Here is a 21,883-nt window from a genome sequence, read left to right on the forward strand (position 1 = left end):
GACACTCGTGCGAGTGTCGTTTGAATAGTACTGGATTACAATCTCGATAAAGCACTTATTGCGTGGTGCAACGATTCTATTGTAGGACGTCGCCCAGGCCCCAGACTTCAACAACGCTATAAGTGATCATTTTAGCATTGTTGCAAGTTTAATTCTATTTCCTTGTGCTATCGTTATTTTTATTTTGGCCTCCAAGCACGCAGATTTTGCCGCCGAGCAGGAGCTCCCGGTAGGCCACGATGGCTGCCGAAAAAAAAACGAGTTTTAAGGCCTGTACTGTGTTGCAAACTTTTGTGCCATAAATATTACTTTGAGGCAAAAATGAAAGATTATAATTAGGCTAAAAGCGTATAGCAGAAATTGTTATATTGCAAAATGTGCAGCAGCTTACATGACTTTAAAAGGGCACCATTGCCCCCCCTGCCCCTCCATCTGCAGAAATTTTGAAGGCAGAGGGGGCATTCGCCCCCCCTGCCCCCCCGCTTCCGGCGCCCCTGCATGTTTCCCTCAAAATATGTGCCTGATCTTCACTGCATATATAACTCATTCGAATCAAGTTCAAAAATCTACACATTTACATTTAACTCATTTATAACTCGAGGAATACGCAAAACTTTGTGCAAAACATGAACAATTCAAGTGATACCACTTAAACAAATTCACAACTGAATTCAGAATGTAATATTTCAAATGTACAGTAGATTTTTACTCTTCGACTTTTCGAGCACTTTAACCATGGTCGCCTACCACGAATATTATTCAAATGGTGAGGAAAACAAAATCAGAGACTTTGATGTAGTACAGTTTACCAAAACATTCTGCTAGGAATGTTAGAGTCTTCTTCACAATTTAAATATCTTCGTTTGTCTTTGTTCCCTAAAAAGCAAGAATAATGATGAACACTTTTTTAGTTGCTTTAATTAGAATAAACTGCCTAATTCAAGCTTATGTTTCAAAGCCTTTAACCTTAATTTGATTTACTTTCAGATCAATTTCAATTCAGCTCCTAAACTACCCGACACAAAATTTCGACTCAAATTTTCATTGGAAGCTTGCCGACTGATGATAACAGCTGAAACAAAAACCTGTTGTTCTCGTACAGGAAATATTATATAAAAATCGAAACAAAATTATCTATTCCCTCAGGAAAATATAAGCCATAGAATGAAAAATGTTTTCAAATAGAACACATCGCCAAATAGAAAGCATTCTCATGATGCAAATACTTTAGGTAATACTATATTCAGCATTTCGACAACGTCGAAAGATGTTACTTACAGTGATAGTTTCTACAGGCTTCATAGCGATAAATGTTTCTGATTCTGTAAATCAAAGCGAATATAAGTAATATGATTAATTTTATAAATTTTGAATATTGTAAGCTATTTATTAAAACTTGATTTGGGTTATATTTTGAAATGTAACTTTGCAAACTTGCATAATTCTGACTCTACACCTAAATAATGAAAACATTAGATAATGAAATACTTCTTGTTGCAACCGAGATGTGACTTCTCAGTCTCCCTCAGGAGCATTTATGGAAAGGCGCACGCTTCTGCTAATGATTTACCTAGGAGTCGGCAACCATTAAAAAAGAGCCATTCTGCTATATTTTCAGCAGGTATGACCAGCAAAGATCCAAAAAACGTAATATACGTGTTTCGCGGTAGTTCTGTAATAGATCACAGCACAATTTTTCAACTATCTTTTAAATTAGGAACGATTCTTTTATTTACCGTAATCACCGTCTGTGAACCGCTTTCCACAATTAACAATCTCTTGAGCTACCACAAAACTAGAAACACTGGGGTGGCATGAGGCTTTTATCTATTCATTAAAAGCTTTCTTGCTCTCCTTTTTGCATTCCTTCCAATGCTGTTTTCTTCAGCTCATCTCCAATGGGGTAGGTAGGCCTACTTCGCAGCAAATGCTCTATGCTTGTTCTGAAAATGTCTTTCGACGTCACTTTTTTGTTATTTTTTTTCGGATGTTTCCCCACAAATTAAGCGTACAGGACCCCAAAGTTATTTACGTTGAATGCAAAGTTCATTACCATTCTAAATTGAATCCTCTGTTTTCGCCTAAAACATTTCTCGTTTTGATGTGTGCATGGCTACTGATAGAAAGGGTATGCTGTTAGCGCTAATAGCTGTAAACTGAACAGATAAAGGTAAAAATTGTAGAAATCTAATTCTTTCCTGACAGAGTATCACTCGGTGAGGGATTATTGGTGCATCCTCTTGCACAACTGAGAAACAATGTTATGATGCCATTTTATTTTTCATTATTATAATAAACAACCAAACGCAAATTTAAATGGCAAGTTTCGCCGAATCTAGAGGGAGCTGCTTCAGAGGAGCTAAAGAGCCGCAGGTTGCCGACCCCTGAGTTTGCCATTTTGATCGCCGTCTCTTAAGTACTTATTCGATAGACACTCGTAAAAAGAATTGAATGTGAATATGGGTCACTCACCTTTCTTATTAACTCCAGGTTTTTCCATATTATCTAAAAATGTTCGATAGGCATTTAAATAAATTCAAATTGTCGTTTTATAACATAGTTCACTCGTAACTTAAAGCTTTTGCAAGCATCTTGTTATCAGTTGCCAACTGCACTCTCTCTGTCACATATTATGCAAGTAAAAAATGTTATAGCAATGTAACAGAACTTCTACCTCATAAACGATGAAGTGCAAACCTGAAGGAATTAATCTTAGCGCCACAAACTTTAGACAAACAAATAGATTGAGAACTGCTGCATGAAACAAGGCTAACAGCGTACATATAGGCATAAATAATAATTATAGGTTGCGATTGGACTCTTGCGGCAAGACGCACTGTATGTGGTGTCACCTTCAGTATGTTATAACACACTTTTCTGTCTGCTAAAGTGGAACGACAACAGCAGGCAGAAGCCTTCGTATACACTACAGTAATGCGCATGAACGAAAGCTTACCAGTTTCAGAAGCAGATTTATTTGTCTGACGGCAACAGCAGACAAAGACTATCCCTAGCAGGATCAGCAGTACAACTATTCCGGCCACAGTGACTCCAGCAATGAGTCCAACGCGGTCAGAAGTATTGCCGACTTCTACCAAGTCACCAACGATGATCACTTGGAATGACATTGAATGTCGAAATGGAGACACTGAAGAACGGACATTCAAAGTGTAAAGTCCAGCATCTTCAGCAACAACCTTGCAAATAAATTTGCTGTCTTAGCAGAAAAAGTGATTTTGTACAGTGTGTAGTAGGATCAAAACTGGATTGTTTTATGCAATATAGGCATTTTATCTTGCAATATGCCTAGATTTGATTCTGAAACAAGGATTTCTTTATGATTGCAAGAAGACTGTACCTATTTTTTTACATAGATAATTACACATTGTTATATTAATGTTATAGGCATTATGTTTAAACAACTGCACACATTCCAGAATTGGTTGAGAAATATCTACAATGAAGTAGAGCTAACAATTTCTCCATACAGTTTGATCTTTCTACTCACTCTCGTTCGTTTGAAATAAAACATTTGTCTCTTTTTATTGTCTGCGTTACTTTCTTCCATCATAAAGGACGTTGATGTTCCATTAGCCAATTCCTCACCTGAAGACAAAAATTGATGATCTTAATTACCTCCATCAGTTCAGTTTGTTTATATTTCTGACAAAGACTACATAAAACAATATACGCCAAACACAGTAGAAGTCTAGAAAAAAGTAGGAGCGACAAAACTCAGACGTTGTAACCTGTTATAACTTTCTCAACAATAGGAACACAAGGCCAAAAATATTTCGTCTCGAAGATCACAAAGTTGTTTTTGGGAAACCTTTGGGAGTAAAAGAAGCCCACTTAAAAAATATTAATAAAGCAACCCCAAGACTCAACTAAACTTAGCAAACCGGTCACATTTGTGAGCAAGCAGATTTTATACACATAATGTAGTCTATGTCACGAGAAACGTTCAGTTCAATGTTTACTTTATTTCTGACCATTAGAACAAAAACAAAATATGCCAATCATAGCTGAGGTCTAAAAAATGGTAGTTCGCCCCCTTTGACTTTTATTACAACAAACAAAGGTTTGGACAAAGTTTGTAAAATCATATCTTTTCAAAACGTTGAGATATTTGTGTGCTTTCTATCGTTACCGGCTTTCTTCTTACCATTCTTTGTTAGTGTAACAAACTGAGACGGTGGATTCGAATTAAATACGACACTGCATGTTCCCGTTTTGTTGAAAGTCCACGTGCATGATACAGGCCTTTCTGTAAACGGTGGGTCTGTAGAAAATAGAATCCAAAACGGTTATTGGTTTTAAAGGACTGTATTTTTCTTGATATATAATAAATAACCTTAAATGTTGCTTTATAATTTACTCGATGACTTTGCAGATAAGCTACAACCTCCAACGTTAATTGAAAGGGTAAAAAACATCTAGGCTTCACATAGTTTATTTGTCAACAAATAGTTTGCTACAAATGTCTGGGTAAGCCAATACAAAAAAGTTAAAAAAAAAGTAAAATTACGTTTTGTACTGCACATCATAGGCAGGGGCGCCGGAAGCGAGGGGGCAGGGGGGGCGGCCGCCCCCCCTGCCCTCAATTTTTTTGCAGATGGAGGGGCAGGGGGGGGCAAAGGTGCCCTTTTAAATTTATGTAAGCTACTGCACATTTTGCAATATAACAATTTCTGCTATTCGCTTTTAGCCTAATTATAATCATTCATTTTTGCCTCAAAATATACGGCACAAAATTTTGCAACACAGTACAGGCCTTAATACTCGTTTTTTTTCGGCAGCTATCGTGGCCTACCGGGAGGCAACTTTTGAAAAGATACCATTATAAAATCCCCTTTCAACTTTGTTTGGGGATTACAAAGAAAAAAGAGCAACAGCAGTGGTGGGAATCAAACCCACGTCATTGTAATGACTACTACCGCCCTTACCCAATGCGCCAAGCCAGCCGATGGGGAACCAATGATTAAACTGAGCTAGGATATACGTTTTCTTTTGTTGCTCAAAGGGGATTTTTTTATGATACCTTTTCAAAAGTTGCTACCGGGAGCTCTTTCTCGGCGGCCAAATCTGCGTGCTTGCAGGCCAAAATACAAAATAACGATAGCACAAGTAGCCTAAATAGAATTAAACTTGAAACAATGCAAAAATGATCACTTAGCGTTGTTGAAGTCTGGGCCTGGGCGACGTCCTACAATACAATTGTTGCACCACGCAATAAGTGCTTTATCGGGATTGTAATCCAATACCGCGGGACCATCTAACGACACTCGCATGAGTGTCTCCAATGTGGCTAACTTTAACCGTATCTGTCACTGCTTCCTTTTGGCGTCAAAAGTTACTGGCCGAGACCATCAGGTCTACGTCTCTCTTATTGCTAATTACTCCGTCGGCTTATATCAAATAACAACGGGAAAAAGTATGCCGTTGGTCAAAAGCCTTATCTATCACTTCAATCAATTTATTTCGCAAAATATATTCGTGATTGTGTATTTTAGGTAGAAAAGGTGATAAAGACTTGGTTTTTGACCTATTTTCGCCATTTCTTGGTCAAATTTCCCAGTTCACATTTTATTTTGAAAGTCCTCTTGCATAGAACACAGAATTTCATCAATTTTGTTTTTCCGTTTCTGTGCAAACAGTATTCCATGCACTTTTTGCACTACAAGGCAATTTGCGCAAATAATAAATTACCTTCCTAATTGATGTCTGCCAGCAAAGAATGACTCATATCGCGTCAAAGACCAACTCCCTACCCAGACAGAAAAATCGTCGTTGAATCAATGTAAAAATGACGGATTTTGCTGCCTGGGTAGAGAATGGAATTTTAGCGCCGTCTTGTTATGACTGACAGACACAAAATGAAACCGCACGCTAATAGTAAACTGTCAATCAAGCTATTGAATATCAAGAAATTTCTTGCATTTTATAACTGGCTGTGACAAAAGGTTTATTTTGAACTTCACAATTATCCGATACCAACATAATCGGGATTAAAAGTTGGGGCAAGAAAAAAAACTAAAAGTCAAGAAATCTCAGGTTTCTAGCATCACTGCTTCTATGTGAAATTGCTGAATTAGCAGAGGGCGAGACCATAAGGTCTACGCCAGTGACAGATACGGTTAAAGAAGTTTGCCACTCCCCTAGAATTTTCTTTAGCAACGAAAAATAACGTTCGACATGTGTTGACGATGACGGCAAGGTAATAAAATAAGTATTTCAATGATGTGATAAGGACATTACTGATAGAAGCAAAATTTTTGCAAAATATGATCAAAAAATGTTTTTCATGCGGATGTCAACTAACCTAGTTCTCCTTTCTAACTAACCTAGTTCTTCTTTTTAATGTCCGACAACATCGAATCGACATAAAAACGACAATATTGCCAGCCGATGCAAATTAGCACTTCGGATTAAGACTTTGTTAAAATAAACGACGGGAATTACAAACAAGACTTACAGCGCTGGTGATCGCAGATGGATATATTCTATCAATAACAAATATTCCTGCACAATGCAACAGTGGCGATTACGACGCGCTGACCTAATTTTGCGTCACTCTTTGATACTACATATTCTCGACAGTTAATCCACGATCATTCTATTGCGAAATTAAACAATTGGCTAGAAGAGACGGCGGCCAAACTTGGCCGATTGAGGAGGTAGCACCGGCGGTCATTCAAGCGCTACTTAGCGGCCATGGCCGCAGGCTGCTTCAAGGCTCAACAGTAGGTGACATCATTATAACATAACATGATGCCCTTCTTTGTATACTGGACACTTGTAGGCTATCATTACTCAATACATAGTGAGCTGATAGATTAGCATTGTCGCTATATCTTATCTTACAACTTGAAAAAAAATTGGCCTTTTAGTAAACAAAAGTGCCCTTTTTTCGTAATCTTGCCCCCCCAGTCAAAAATCGTTCCGGCGCCCCTGATCATAGGCTATAAAACTTTGGTAGAAAGGTTACTTTGTTGAACCATAAACAATGTATTGTAGCTTAGTTTCAAATGTGTATGACTCCATTATTTCCATGACTTGGGGAACTCGTGAAATTACGAAGAGATAATTACCTAGTTACCAACATTAAGATTTTCAATATCATAAGAAAGCGACAGTGCTACAATGCTTTTTGTACAAGGGCCAGATAAAAGAATGATATGAATCATGGCACAAAAAGAGTCCTCTCAAAAGATCGGCACGTGTCATTTGTGTCGTACTCATTGGTAACTTTTGCTTTTATCTAGCGCAGGGGTCACCAACTGGCGGCCCGCCACGCTGTTTTGTGCGGCCCGCGGCAGGTATCAGCGCACAAGTATAACCAAAAGTACTTTTCTTGAGGAGTTAAAGAGCATAAAGGCAAAAAATACTTTCCGGGAAGCATATTTTCGCTTTTCATACGATTCCACCGACCTACCAATCAGATTGTAGTTCTAGGTAGGGGTCGTTTAAAGTTATTCCAATGCGATGTCCAGCCACACTGTCCCAGTGGTTGATTAAAACGTCTGTTTTCGAATTTCGAAAATGTCTGTGAGCACAGCTTATTTTAAGTTTGTAAATGTCCTGTAAACACTAGTGTGCGTTTCACCGTTATTGGATTTCACGAGCAGTGTTCCTTTGTGCAAGTTTTTGTTGGCAAAATAGGTCGGTGTGCCAACTCAATTTATAATAAATTGGAAAAATATTATATATAAATTTAAAGACTTTTTCTGGTATGAACATATTTAGCTTAGTACTGAAAAATGTTGTTAATCAACAATTCTTGCCATGCTAATAAGCACCGCAAGTGACAGTTATTGTATCAAAGACGGTTTTATAGACTCTCACAAAAAGGATAAAAAACCAACTCATTGCTTTTTTAGAGGGAAGACTGTTCAATGTTCATGAATTACGCTAGAAACGTTTTTTCGGTGATTTCCACAAGCGTTTGTTTTATGGTGCCTGATTTCTTTCTCCCTGTTATTGGAACCTATTTTTCGCTGATCTGTTTGCAGGTCACTATTGTTGCCTGTATTGCGATGTGTCAAACATTTCCATATTTACTGAAACTGTTAATGGCAAGATATCTTTTGTGAAGCGAAGTGACAACACCACTCTTTGCTTGGCGATGAATATTCTGATGAAACCGCTCGCTTCGCTGTACGTGCGCAAAACAAGTGGTCTCGTTTATTAGGCAATGTTAAAGAAGTCAAAAGTGTTGTTAAAGAAGCTTGGCCTGGCAGTAGCGTTGTTCGACTAATTTTGTTGCTGCGGTATTCTAAGATTTAAGAACATGTAACGCTGGATACTGGGTACGAAATGCGTTCTTTTCTAGCATAAAAATCAACCTACCCAAAATTTTATTGGTGCGGCCCGCCACAGCTCTCCTGAGTGCCAAAGTGGCCCGCATGCAAAAAAGGTTGGTGACCCCTGAATTCTAGCGCGTTTATGAAAAGTCTAGTAACCCACTAGTAGCCTAATAAACTGCTGTACTTTTTTCAACGTTAAAAAGTTACTAAACTTGGCCTAACACTACATTTTGTAATTCAAATCGGCTTTGAAATCATGTTTCCAGCTTTCAATGAGGGCTAGAAGTTTGAATGAAAATTAGTAGATGGTAAGATCACGGTTTGGCTTCTCTCAGTAATCTTTCGAAGTAGTAGGGGTCGAAAACTTTTAATCAAAAGATATACTACGACAATGAAAATTAATTCATTTAGAATCCTCACATAGTACATTGACAGTGGATGTAGTAGAAAGTCCATAATCGTCAAGTACTCTTGTGAAAGGGGTCACCGCTTGACATGATATTTCAGTGTTGTCGAAGCTGGCATTAACAGCATTAAGAGTGAAAGGTTCACCCTGAAAAAGTAAAAAAGCAGTGAAGAATTTGTTATTTTAATATTTTATTTTAAGAATAATTCTAAAATAGCAAAAACAGTAACATAGCTTTTTAAGCTTTAGCTTCAACAATCGACAGAAAAATCTATAAAATCTAAACTTTCTTGAAAGACACTTTTTTAAACTGCAGGAAACTTCTAATAGTCTAATAATAATTCATACATCCCAGTTTCTTTTGACCATATACTGTACCTTTGTAACAGTGATATTTTTACCGCCAACATAAAACGTAGACTCCAATCCAATAGGAACGACGTCAGTGTAGTCACAAGTAAAATTCAACGCAGAGCCCTCGGTTACCAACAATGGCCCATTCAGTGAAACATGTGGAGCTACAAAAATATTCGAAGCACGGAGACAAGTTAGTTGTATCTTAAAATTTAGCGCATTTTTAAACAAATATACGATTTTATAGCAAAGCAGTGCACTATTTTAGTTTACACGACAAATAACAAAAAAGAGTAAGCCTATAGGCTAAAGCTAGACGATCAAATACAACTGCAACAGAAGTGTTTTATTCCAATATTAGGCTATATCACATCAAAATGAACAAACCCAACTAAAATTAAAAAGTTTTTTCTTCATCGAAAGCGTTTTCGTTTATATGTCGCACTTTGCTCCTCAAAGGGAGGCCAGATTTGGCCCCCCCCTCATATTTCCTTTAATTATTTGAAGCACAGTAACGCCATGCACTTGGTTTTTCTTGACTTTTCCTAAAATTGCCAGGCGGATCTGATGATATTAAATTTGATGCTAAAAGTTGTGTAGTTTTCTTGTAAATTCAAGATTTTGGTGAATTTTTGCTATTTCTAGCTAACTTCCAGCAAAGCGTGAAATGGATTACATTGCGATGACAAGCCATAAGCTCATAATTGCTTCGTGCATCGATATGCGCGAGCAGAGAGAAGCATCCTCTTGCTTTCTTTTGTTTGGTTTGACCTCAATAATACAAAGCGCGTTATTTCTTATGCTACAAAGAAAAGCCAGTGATCGCAAAGCTGTTAATTAGAAACAATAATAGCAAGCTTTTTTGCGTTATCAGCTCTACAAAGAAGAATAGCAATCCACGATCAAAATAGTAGGCTATGGAGGCCACAAACTATTCAAAACAGTTGTTTCAAGCAGATAATATTCATTGACGAATAAAAAACGTTACAATAAGAAATCTTTTCTTGGATAAAGACACGAAAACCTGGTTTCGAAATAAACGTTCTATGGAAATGCTCTCATTGACAAAACTTGCAATTGAGGAAATGTATCACTGCAAATGCTTTTGGGAGAAGCCGGAGAAATAGCGTTTTTGCAAACAGTAATTGTGAGATACACTCAAAATTATGAGATAGGCTCCATTTGCACGTAGCAGCTAACTCGATGGCGTCCCTTCACTGCTTTATGTCGCCTACTTGTTGTTATGTCCTGTATTTTTGTTTCACAGTGCACTGTGTTTTGTTCCAAAAAGCGCAAAATAAAGATGATAATGCCTCATCTACATTACAAAATATTTTGTAATGTAGGCCTACAAACAAAATGTACAATGTACACAATGTACATTACAAAATATTTTGTACTGTAGACGAGGCATAAATTTAGGCGTCACATAAGACAAACAACAAATCAGCTTTCTTCATCATTGATTCAACATCTGAATACGTTGCGCCAATGTATAAGAGGCCGGCTATTGTGAAGACCCGCCATTTATAAACGATCCGATTATACCAAAAGTGGGACAAACTAGTGGATCAAAGAATGAATAAATAATGCTGAGAAAACTAAATCTAAGTGACGAACAATACCGATGTCTTCATTTATCTTGGAAAAATGCTGCCTAAACTTATCAACAAAAAATACAGTAAATAACGGCAAGGATCCCGAAAGCAGAATTTGCTCGACTTTGGCATGAATTTAGTCAGACATCTAATAATTCCACACATACAATAACGGGCTCTCAACTGCTGTAAGATACATAATAATCAACCTGGTTCTGGGCGATTTGTGTAACAGTTTAGGGAAAGACACTATTTGAAATGATGCACCACACAAAAGATTTTCAATGAAGACTGAGTCTAAAAACCGATGTGGATAGTGCTGCACAATAACTTCAAGTTTAGGACAGAAGAGGCACAAAATATCACGATAAAAATAAAGACCTTGTGGGAAATTTTCGAGAATCATAACACGATGCAAATACCATAAACGCTTAGTTTGCATGCTGCTCTAAGCTGGCCGGCAACCACAAAGGTAGACAATAGCCTACAGGCAGTTTATAATTCGATAACAGCGCAATAAACATTATAAATACGTAAACCGACAAATTTCTTTTACAAACGTTTTACGTCTAATAGTAAATTTTCCCCCAACAATTTTTTGTGAAGCACTTGCAAACCACGGTTTTGTAAAATAATTCATCATTATTATTTTTTACTTCTCGGATATTGTAAAACGTCATCAGCAAAATCACAAAAAAAATTTCATTACTTCAATGTAGTAGGCCTAAGAATTTTTTATAGAATTGTAGCCACGTTGTTTCAACAAAGAAGCCATTTTTTAGCAATGTAAAGTTATAGAAAATAATTTGCAATCATGCAAATGGTTGGAAAGAATCTAGGAAGTCTTCTCACAATCTGGCACAAAATGATTATGTTTATTGTATCTCAGTAAAATGTTTTACGACAAACTTTGAAGCTTCGTTATAATCATTTTTATCTTTGAAGTCAAACGTTATTTTTTTTTTGGCCAGAAACATAATCACTGCCTTGCTGACGTTGTCGCTTTTACGCGTATTTTTAGTGCTTCAAACAATAAGGACCCAGTCAGCAATCCAGTCCTTTTACATTGATTCAACATTTGTAAACGTTAAATTTATGTAGATTTGCTGACTGTGGGTTATTTCACATTTCCTTTGTTTACGCATGTTCCTCAATTCGCTGTTGCATTATTTCGACGCTGGCGGACTAAAAATGTATTTTCAAATTGATTGACACAATCTTCAATAAAAAGTGAGCTTCGAACTTAGCTTTGTTGATGTAAATGCTGTATTTTTTGTGGATGTAATTTATGAGTCATGTTTATAAACACTCGTAAGCGAAATGACTTATGATGTGGCCTGCATGATATTTGTGATGCGACTTGACACAAATCCACAATTTCAAAAGCACCTAATTTGAACTTAGAAATTTCAGATTATTTCAACAACTTGTTCAATTGTCTTCTCTCTACTAAAAATATTCATACTACAAACTCAATTGTAGACCTAAAATACACAAACGAAGATGTAAACAGCTATTCAAGCAGGCTAAGGTGTTACTTATGAGAAATTTGGTTCCATAAAACTAGAAGCTAGCCATGAGTTTCGGAATGCATTAGTTTAGGACAAAAATGTAAGACAACAAACGCAGTTTTGTTTTTTTCAAATTCGTGTAACAATATTACTCTGATTGTATCTATTTTAGAATCAGTGAGTACTGAGTAGCTTACAATAAGATTTGCTCGCAAGTCGTAAATTCTAATCAATGCAATGATTCGGCACACCGCACACACACTTCGTGCGTTCGATCGAGCTCTTTGTTATTTAGAAGTTTGCATGAAATCGGATTAGCACGGTTAATTAAAGGCGGCAAGTTAAATCAAAATTGTCGTTTTTAGGTACCTTTGCAAAAATTGAAATATCAAGTTTAACATATAAAATTTTAAAATAATGAGTTTTCAAACTTATGGACAAATGATTTGCTTTCACACCAGTGCAACTTCTGTTGAAATAGCATCAGCGGATAACTCGTAACAGCTGATTGAATTTGATCCAAAAATGGCCCCCCCTTGAGCAGTTAACTTCCAAAAAAACGTTGAAAAGCAAAGGGTTAAGGTCAGGCCTATATGTGGCACGTCGTTATAAGTGATAAAACACAAACACTTGATTGCAGAGACATGTTAAGAATCAGTTTACTTTTTGTGTGGTAACATAGTAACTTTGATTTCGTTTCAAATCAACTAATAGCGACACCATTAAAATGCTAACAATTTGCTGACCTTTCCAGCATTGGACTGTATCTTTTACAAACAGGTCTTCTACAGCTTGACAAGTTGTTTCATTCGGTGAAAGTAGGGTTCCGTTCAAAAAATGCAAGATTCCTCCATCTACGCAAGTGAAATAGCCAGATTCGGAAGTTCCTGAATAGCTTGTTTCCACAGCGACAAGACTCTCAGTTGTGGATGAGCAATCTGTCCAACACAAGTCGATTAATCAAAAACTTTTTATTAGGCTTTTTGTATCCTATCACCCAGTAGAAGGTTATCACTATAGGTTTCTGTCAGGGGGCAGAATGGGCCACGAGGTTTATTTCCGGTGCCATTTCCGCTTTTTGACGTAAAGTACAAGCAAAGCGCCCATTTTACAATAAAAGTCGAGAATGGTTTTCTCTTACTTTCACCAGGTACCCTCTTGATAGGCTATTATTAATATAAGGTAGGCTATTTACAAAATGGCATTGTCTGAAAAGAAAACAAAGACCAATAAACCGATGCTATAACCAGTGGTGAGAGAAGATGTTTATACTTCACTCCGTACTTGTTACTCTGAGCGACAAAGATGGATGGTATTCTTTAGAGACTTGGTTAGAGAAGATTGAAATGGTCAAATTGTCATCGGCTGGCCGCAGGGAATTGATGGTTAATTCAGATGTAACGAAATATTCGTTTTCATTGATAATATCGGGAAAAACTCTGAAAATGTAGTTTAATAACAGGAATATTATGTGACTGTAAGTTTGTTGTAAAATAATTGTTATTAGAAAATAATTGTCGAGAGCATTATCAGCTTGTTTTTTCAGATTTTCCATCCTCGATATTTTTAATTTTTTTTTGTTAGTATTAAAATTTAGTGCAGAAATTGTTATAGCAGCTTAAAAAGTAGGCTACATGAGTTAAGGTGTGTCATATTTTTTGATTTTTAGAATCTGTATAAATATTCTCTCGGCTACCCCAACAAATGGTGCAAATCTATGCCTAGTACTGGGGAAAAAAGTTTTAGCAATATTGAAGTTTGTTTACCTACATCATTTTGCATCTGAAATTTCGAGAAAATTTGAAGTTTTTTCAATTTTTTTTTAAATTAAAAAAAATTGGAAAAACATTTAAAACACAGCAACACATCGTAAAACACGTAGATAATTGTTGCACAACTACAGAAACACAACAAGAGTTGGCAAAATGGATATTTAAATTGTTCCGAAACTGCCAAACTGGACCAACTTTGCTATGTCTTGTTTGGAATGATTTCTGGACATCAGCATACGGCTAACCTGCTGGGATTTGATGTACCCTTTCCTTCGTTCTTGTGTAAAAACAGTTGCTGCTGCTTCAGACACCATCTTTAGCCTACACACCTCTCAACACTTTGTGTGTGGCTAGACCACATGGGCACGTCCATAGGAACAGCATAAAACTTTCTCAGTTCACTGCTTGTAAGAGAACATGTAAGAGGTGGCTCATAAGCCGATGCTTCCCACTTTATCATGTCTGAAATCTTAGTTGCATCGATATTAATCTCTTCCACCCGTCTCACTCGCACTGCTTCATTTCCGACTTTGCTTTCTCCTTCTCCTCTCAGTTCAATGATCTTGTTAACGGCCCAAACCCTTTCACTTTCATCCTGGGAACAAAGCATTGCCTGCAAAATTGTCTCGCTGAAGGCGTTCCAAGCTGATCTTTGCACTGCAGGAATGACCAGCTGCTGCACTTCGGTCTTTTGCTTTCTTATCTGTTCTAGCATGAACAACAAATTGGCGGGACCTTCTGTCCATTTATGTTTCACTTTAATATTAAACCAGTTAGGAAGATAGACCCCCATGATAAATTGAACAATGCTTTGAAGATTTTGTAGCTTTTTTCCCTTTAAATTATGCTGGAAATCCAAATTCGGCAGAATCGAAGAGCGGTAGTGAGCCAGCGAGCATGATTTACAGGGCCAATTTCCATGCGAGCGAGAGATGGTGAGAGGTTACCGGTTTTTATAGCTTCATGTATTTTGTATGCATAGCACTGATCTGTAGACAGATCTTTTATAATTTCTGGTTGAAGATTAAGAAGTGCTGGACCACCACTAGTCGTGGGAAAACTTGGATTTATCTCCATCTCCGTCGCATCGTCTAACATCTTGCCTAGGGGTCCAGACCACTTACTATCAGATACGGTCTTTCCATCAAGAGCAATTATAAGATGCCTCAAAGGCAGCTCTCCAGTGTGCAAGTCGCAAACTATCCAAACCAGTTTTCTGTTCAATTTAGTTTCCAAACAGTGCATTACTCCTCCTTTCCAACCTGTGTTTACGTTAGTTGAGTCACCGCCGACCGCCAGGATACTTTTGTCCAATCCTCTTTCGACCAACCACTCGAATATCTTCTCAGCAATGATTTCAGCATGTTTCTTTTCTTTAGTTGCAGTATCTGGTGTAAAATGAAATAAAAATTTTTCTCCTGGCTCACTACACACCGAGTAATGTTCCTCCTTTACCATTCCTGGGTACTTTTGGCTAAATCCTTCAACATAGAAATAAGAATTAGTATTGTCTATCCTTCCATCAAAAAACACACAGGAAATTCCTTCCGTTTTGATCTGCTCTTCAAGCTTGGATTTGATGCTTTTCATCACTTCTGTTTGTGCTCTTCCGAGCTTGTTATGGTCAATCACCTTAGATAGGTCATCCTTTGTTATAATCCCAGCATCCATCCAAGCTGCACTGGCTATTTCAGCTGCCTCTCGTAAGCCTGTGTTGTGTCGTAAACTAGCTAATGCAATGTTTGGTATTTTTTCTGTGTTACGCTTACGTCGCTTTATAGTAGAAGGCCCAGCAGAAGCTTCTGGAACAAATTCATTATCTTGTGGACTTTCGTTTGCTTGATAGTCATCTTGTTCTTCTTCTTGAGGTTCGAACATTTCATCCTTCTCTTCTAGTCTAAATTTTCTTTTCTCGCTGGCTTCCATCTTCCTTTTTTGATTTAAAGCACTTGCAATTTGTTTTCTTGTTTCAGGAACATCCTTATGAGACATTTGATGGGGCCCCTTGCTGCTATTTTTTTCCCTTTGTCCCTTGATGTACTCTAAATCCATAACTGGAATCTTGTGTTCACGGGTGCAGCCTGCAGGTACAGAAAATATGAACCACTTTTTCACAACCCGAACCACATTGGCATTCATCACATGTTTTTATAACACAGTTGCAATGAAGGATGTCAAACAATGAGTCTATGCTTCCTAGAAACTTTTGGCGTGCTTCGGTTTTTCCCTTACCACTTGCAATCTCATTTGCTCTTTTCCACAGTTTTTTTAACCGGTTCATAATGCTTTTTTCTGCAATAATGACAGGGAATTTGAATAGGGCATTAGCTTTTTGCCACTGAGCATACACCTGGTTGTAGATATCTGTAATGAGCTCATTCTGTGTATAATTTCTGCGATTAGTCTCACTTGTTTTTCGCAAAAAGAGACCCAGCTTCAGCACATCTCTGACAGTTGGAAGTTCTGATGGCAGCATCTTGCTGCCACATCCTATCATATTACTTAAATGACAGCTGGAAGCACTTCTTGTGTTAGTAGCCGTAATGACTGTTTAATTAAAACTGCAGTCAAGTTTTACTAACAGTAAAAATGATCTGGAAACAACAAAAACAAAACAATGACTAAACTTTTTGCAGTAGCCTACTTGTAATAGCTTGTGCTTAGTATGTTACTTTGCATGGTAAACCTTAGCTGAATGCTTAGCTTAAGTTATAACTTATATTGTACGAGCACTGTATATCTGGTTAAAACAATGCCTGATGAATCTAATCAAAAAGCGATCTGGATAAGCTTTGAATGACATTGCAGACATAGGCTACTGCAAAATTTAACAATCTTAGGCTACTAACTGACCACTGAACCCAGTGAACAGGTTAAACCAATCTGAACTAAAGCTGGCTTTTGTTAAATCAGCAATCTTCACATTGATTCTATACATTGGTGTTGGATAAATTGCTAAATTATCTTTGAAAGCCTACTATTTCCTTGGTTTTTCATTCCCAAACAAACTGGAAAACCAGCAACCTTCAAGCTACAATTATCAAGCAACCAGAGTTCATTATTGCATCACAAATGATTTGATGCACTTGGAGAAGGTGTTTTAATCACTTTATCACATATTTATCTTGTAAACTTTTGTTTATCACTTTATTGTTAATGTTGTTTTAGAATGTAATCATATCCTTTGATATTCTGCAAAACACAAGCATGTCAGGATCCTCATTGCCCTCAAATCAGAAAGTCAATAATGGAATTCTTGGCTTTTTTTTTCAAAATTCACTGGTTTTTGACATTATTTACAAGAATGTTTTTGGAGGCTAGAGCCATTTAACCACATTTAGGAGGGAGAGTGTAACTATTTTGAGCCATACTGGAGTCAAAAAAGATGAAAAAAATTGTTGGGTATCAAATTATAAAATCAAGAAAATTTTTAAAAAATGCAAATTTTGGCCAAAAATGAAGATTTTCAAGTGAAAATCGATGTAGGTAGACCTTCAAATTCTTTCAAATTATCAGGACTTGCTATTGTCATTAAAATATCACCTTTTTTAGCATAGCCGATAAAAAATAAATTTTTGCAAAAGTATGACACACCCTAAATTGATGCAATTTACGTAATTATTATGAATAAATGCCTCGTGAATAGTCTCATTCCGTATAGCCTATAGTTAGCTATATAGAATTCCACCAGACTATATTATTTTTGTTTGAAATTAACGTCATTAAAAATTGTTTAAGAAAGTTTTTTTACGTACTAAAAGTGAACATTATTGAAAAAAAATTGTCTTTTCAAAAAACTTTTTGAAAAATTTTTCCAAGATATTTCATACAGTGAAAAAAAATTTTTTTTTTGCGAAACTTTTCAATTCTTTTTGTATGTGTTCAATCATGTACCTGACATTTAAGCGGTTAACATGCTCGCTGTCGATTACTGTAACTTCTGTGGTCAAATCAGGCTCTACTCCAACCAAAGCTACCGGTATCTGAAAAATAGGTTTGATAACTGTAATTGCGATAGCCATCATAAAGTTATACAGAAAAATATCGAGGATGGCCGCAACCCGCAAGTTATGCTCACTTGTTCGATACAGCATTTTCAGCAGTTCAGTAAAATTGATTAGTGAAAACGAAAGACGCTCTCCTAATAAAGGAGAGAAAAAGAAACACGTTGAGAGATAATAAAAACTTACAAATTTAACAAGCACTCTATTTTGTTTTGTTTTGCATCCAACAAAATTAAATGACCATCCATCCATCCTAACGGAAGTGAAAATGTTGGACCATAGTAGATATTCTGATAGTTGGCCTGTCCCGTCCTGTTTTAGCTACGATGCTGTATTTTTTGTATCACTAGCCTAATTGTAATTTGATGACATGTTTTGATCAGTAGCCTATTATAGCTTACTCGGTCATATTTCCACTGAAATCCCCACATGATAGAAATGTTTTTTGGGGGCGTTGCTTTTACTCTAATCACGACAGATGGTCCTGAAGCTTGAGTGGAAAAGGTTGCCACCAGTGGTGATAGATGTTGAGTCTCAGTTTGCAAACAACAATCTACAAATAGGATGGAAAAACATTGCTTAAAATAAAAAACCAAAATAAAAGAAATATTCAATAATTCTCTCACCACAGCAATGAACCGGTTTTTGAAGGAACAGCAACTCATCAACATACGCCTAAAGAAAGCTTAGTAGCAACAGATAAGTAAAACTTATACGTATGAAAATGTAGGCAATACTAGTAATCTTCCAGAAAGCTAAGCGATAAAATGGCTAGAAGTTTGCAAAAGTGTGAATCGAGTAGCTTCTAGTAGCTTCGTTTAGTTTAGTTGGTTTCAACTTTCAACACATTATACGAGTGACTGTACACTATAACTTACAAGTTATCAGAAGGAAAGCGCTATCTATCGCTGAAATCTTCATTCTTCCCTTTCAAGCGAAGCAACAATATTTCAATAGAAGTAAACTAATGACGCTATGTGAAAATCAAATCTAAAAAATATAATTAACTTTTATATTTGTAAACCTAGTTTCAATGCAACTAGGCTTTAGTCCAATCCAGTGGTTTTCAACCACGATGCCGAAGTTTAGCACATGCCGTTAGCAACGTTCAAATTGTCAGAAATGTTTGCTGTTAGATTCAACTCTCCAAAAACCTTTTTCAAGAAAAGTTAGATTTGTATTTTATTGGGACTGTTTCAAACAAAAATAGGGTAGGCCTATTTTGAAATACAATATTTCGCTTCTACGTAAAATTTTGTTTTGGTATCAATTTATTTTGATACAAACAATTTTATTTCGTCATGAATTTGAAACAATGACTTTCCAAATTTTCGAGTTTACAAAATAATGTTCAGCGCAGAAGTACTTTGAAATAAGTTATAGCCTATTACTATTAGGCTACTACGCTTCAACACCAAATTTGTCTTCAACACCAAATGGCGTTTCAAGTTACTGTAGTTTAAGTTTATTACTTCTTGTTTCTCAGAGCTTCAGTTTCCATTTGTTGTGCAAAATCGTTTTTTTTTCATCTCACCTTATCGTGATGTTTGATCAAGAAGCAACTTTTTCATTAGTTTGTAACTTTAGGTAGGGCCGGATTTAGAGAAAGAAAGGCCCTAGGCTATTACACTTTTGAGGCCTATAACCTCTACCCCAACAGCCATAGAGACGAGTATTTCAAACTAACAACCACCAATACCATAGTGAATTTTGTAAAATATTACTGTAACGTAGGCAACGTTAGTCAAACAAAATAATTGTAAGTTACTCTATTGTTAATATTATGTTCTTTAAAGAAATATTAAACTTTCAAATTTTATACTGCCTGTATGAAAAATGCTCATTCGTAGGATAGCTCAATAATAACCTACACGTAAGCTACTTAACAATAATAGTGTTCACATAACGCATAGATCTTACCACATACTTTCTCAGTAACTAGTCTGGTTTAGAACACATAACGCATAAGAAATGACGTATTGTAATCAAAAATTCTTAGGTTGGCTAAAAAGTTTCATTTTTAAGCCTTCCTCATAGCAAAATCACAATTTCTTTGCCTCAGTTTGTCACTTTTAACACACATGGCCTAATATTTACTGCATATAACCTGTCTTCACAAGACTTCAAAGCTTCATTACTTTTAGGCTACGCTGCCGAAAAGGTAAGACTGATAGATTTAGCATCTTCTGTTGACTGAAAACAAACTGAAATAATTCGCATGTTTGTTAAAGCTGCTTGAAAGCGCTTGGTTTGCATACTAAAGAGATAACGCAAATGGTTTTGTTAACATTTCCTACTGTTCTTGCTCGAAAACAATATTGGCGTTGCAATGAGTAGAGACATCTCTTTGACTGTTAGCAGCGTAGCAAACTTGAAAAGATGCAAAAAAAATGATCGCACAAAATACGTTTTTTGTTCACAGCACGTCAATTTGATTAACCTATTTTTGACAGCACCTAAGGCTGAACAGTTTCAACAAAATTTGCTTATCCAAAATGCGCTTTGTGGATTGATCAACGCTGCCTTGGGGCATAGTGCGGTTGAGCACTTTGGAAAGTACAAGTGAGCGTGATGCTGGAGCAACGCATGTTTGCTCTGCAGGTTCTAATGCACACGATTTGATTCTCGGCTTCATCAAGCAAATACTGGCAGTCGCCTACTTTTTGTTGACTAAACAATAAAGCTACAGAGGGTTGTAGCTTATGCATGCTAGCCTAGGCCTATAATCTACACTTTAATTAAGATGTCATCAGGGCCGGCGTAAGGCCAGTTTGCACCCTAGACAAGTTTCACTTTCTGCGCCTATTTGCTCAAAGTTTTACCATATTTTTTTTTTATTTGTGTAACTCTAATCGTTGTTCAATGGCGATGCATGTCTCTGTTTGATGGTTTTCCTGTTTTGCACAAATTCAAATTTTCTGTGGCGGCTTTTCCTTGTAAACGAAGAACTATTAGTTATCAAGTGAAAGGGAAAATTCCTCTCTTGCAAGCATGGAATTCTTCCCCTGCCTTATCGGTTCTGCGTTTCTTAAGGAAGGAGATTATTCGTATGATTTCAAAGCACCAGTGCAACTGTCCATTTTTTAGCTTCTGAAGCATACAATTTTCGAAACCCAAAAACAGCTTTATTAAAAAAATAATTAAAATGTCACAAACTGGTTAATTAAAAACAAGTTCTACATCCCCACGAAGGCTGCTCCCTAGTCTGCTTGATGGATGCGCCGGCCCTGGGTGCCGTGTTCACAAAATCAGCCATGTTCTTTAATTCTTTAGTGGCTCAAGCTGCTGTAGAGTCATGAATATAAAACTAAAGCACAGCACTGCAATTTAAGCATTTAACTGTAACCTGCCGCACATTAAAAAAAAGTTGCGGGTGGCCTATTAGGCTGATATAAAAAATAACAGACATCGTCATATGCGGGCAATAGTAAATTGACCGCTGTTCGAAACTAAAAATAGGTTTCAAAATGCTTTTGAATTTAGTTTTATTTCAAAAACGTTCTTACATAAACTTGCATACTTTCGAAACCAAGACAACGTTTTCTGTTATCCGTTCCCACAGAAACGAAGCACACAATAATCTCAAAATGCGGAAAACGCCCTAAATTTCAGGTTCCTGGTCTTGGGTTACTAGTTTGTGTACTTTGTTATGCGCATTTAATTTTTCCACATGTTCTTTTACATACCTTGTTCCTCGTTCTGAATGCCAATATTTCTGAAAGTTTCGCTTAGCTTCATTTTAACTGAGTAGTAGGCTGTTGTTTCAAATGACGCTAATGAATTCTGAAAGCAGCTTATAAAGCGAACTTTTTTCTTTGATTTTAAAATTGTTGCATTTAAACGTTTTACATGTGAAAATTTTTGTCGAAAAATATTGAACTTTTAAGCTGAGAAATCACAAACTAACTGTGGCAAACTCTAAAGCCTTCCTC

General features: G+C 36.6%; 1 protein-coding gene across 1 annotated transcript; it reads right to left on the reverse strand.

The window, feature by feature from the left end:
- Positions 1–587: 587 nt before the first annotated feature.
- On the reverse strand, positions 588–18,943 carry LOC145786943 (uncharacterized). The gene is made up of 13 exons (XM_082598689.1): positions 18,830–18,943; positions 18,353–18,504; positions 17,842–17,930; positions 13,460–13,614; positions 12,922–13,113; positions 9,091–9,230; positions 8,727–8,859; positions 4,166–4,282; positions 3,509–3,606; positions 2,957–3,197; positions 2,473–2,505; positions 1,279–1,322; positions 588–876 (listed from the first exon to the last, which is right to left on the reverse strand). Exons 1-13 carry the CDS (start codon positions 18,870–18,872, stop codon positions 850–852), a joined length of 1,464 nt encoding a protein of 487 aa, XP_082454815.1. The 5' UTR covers positions 18,873–18,943; the 3' UTR covers positions 588–849.
- Between the last annotated feature and the right edge of the window lie 2,940 nt (positions 18,944–21,883).

The sequence above is a fragment of the Aplidium turbinatum genome, chromosome 17 (assembly GCF_918807975.1).
Source record: "Aplidium turbinatum chromosome 17, kaAplTurb1.1, whole genome shotgun sequence".
Taxonomy (NCBI): Eukaryota; Metazoa; Chordata; class Ascidiacea; order Aplousobranchia; family Polyclinidae; genus Aplidium; species Aplidium turbinatum.

What these genes read in the sequence shown, in the direction of transcription:
- LOC145786943 (XM_082598689.1), bottom strand. Translation starts at nt 18,872, where the DNA reads ATGAAGATTTCAGCGATAGATAGCGCTTTCCTTCTGATAACTT. An exon ending in CGCTTTCCTTCTGATAACTT is followed by an intron (nt 18,505 to 18,829) that starts GTAAGTTATAGT and finishes TCCTATTTGTAG; the next exon opens with ATTGTTGTTTGCAAACTGAG. An exon ending in TGTTACACTAACAAAGAATG is followed by an intron (nt 3,607 to 4,165) that starts GTAAGAAGAAAG and finishes TTTTGTCTTCAG; the next exon opens with GTGAGGAATTGGCTAATGGA.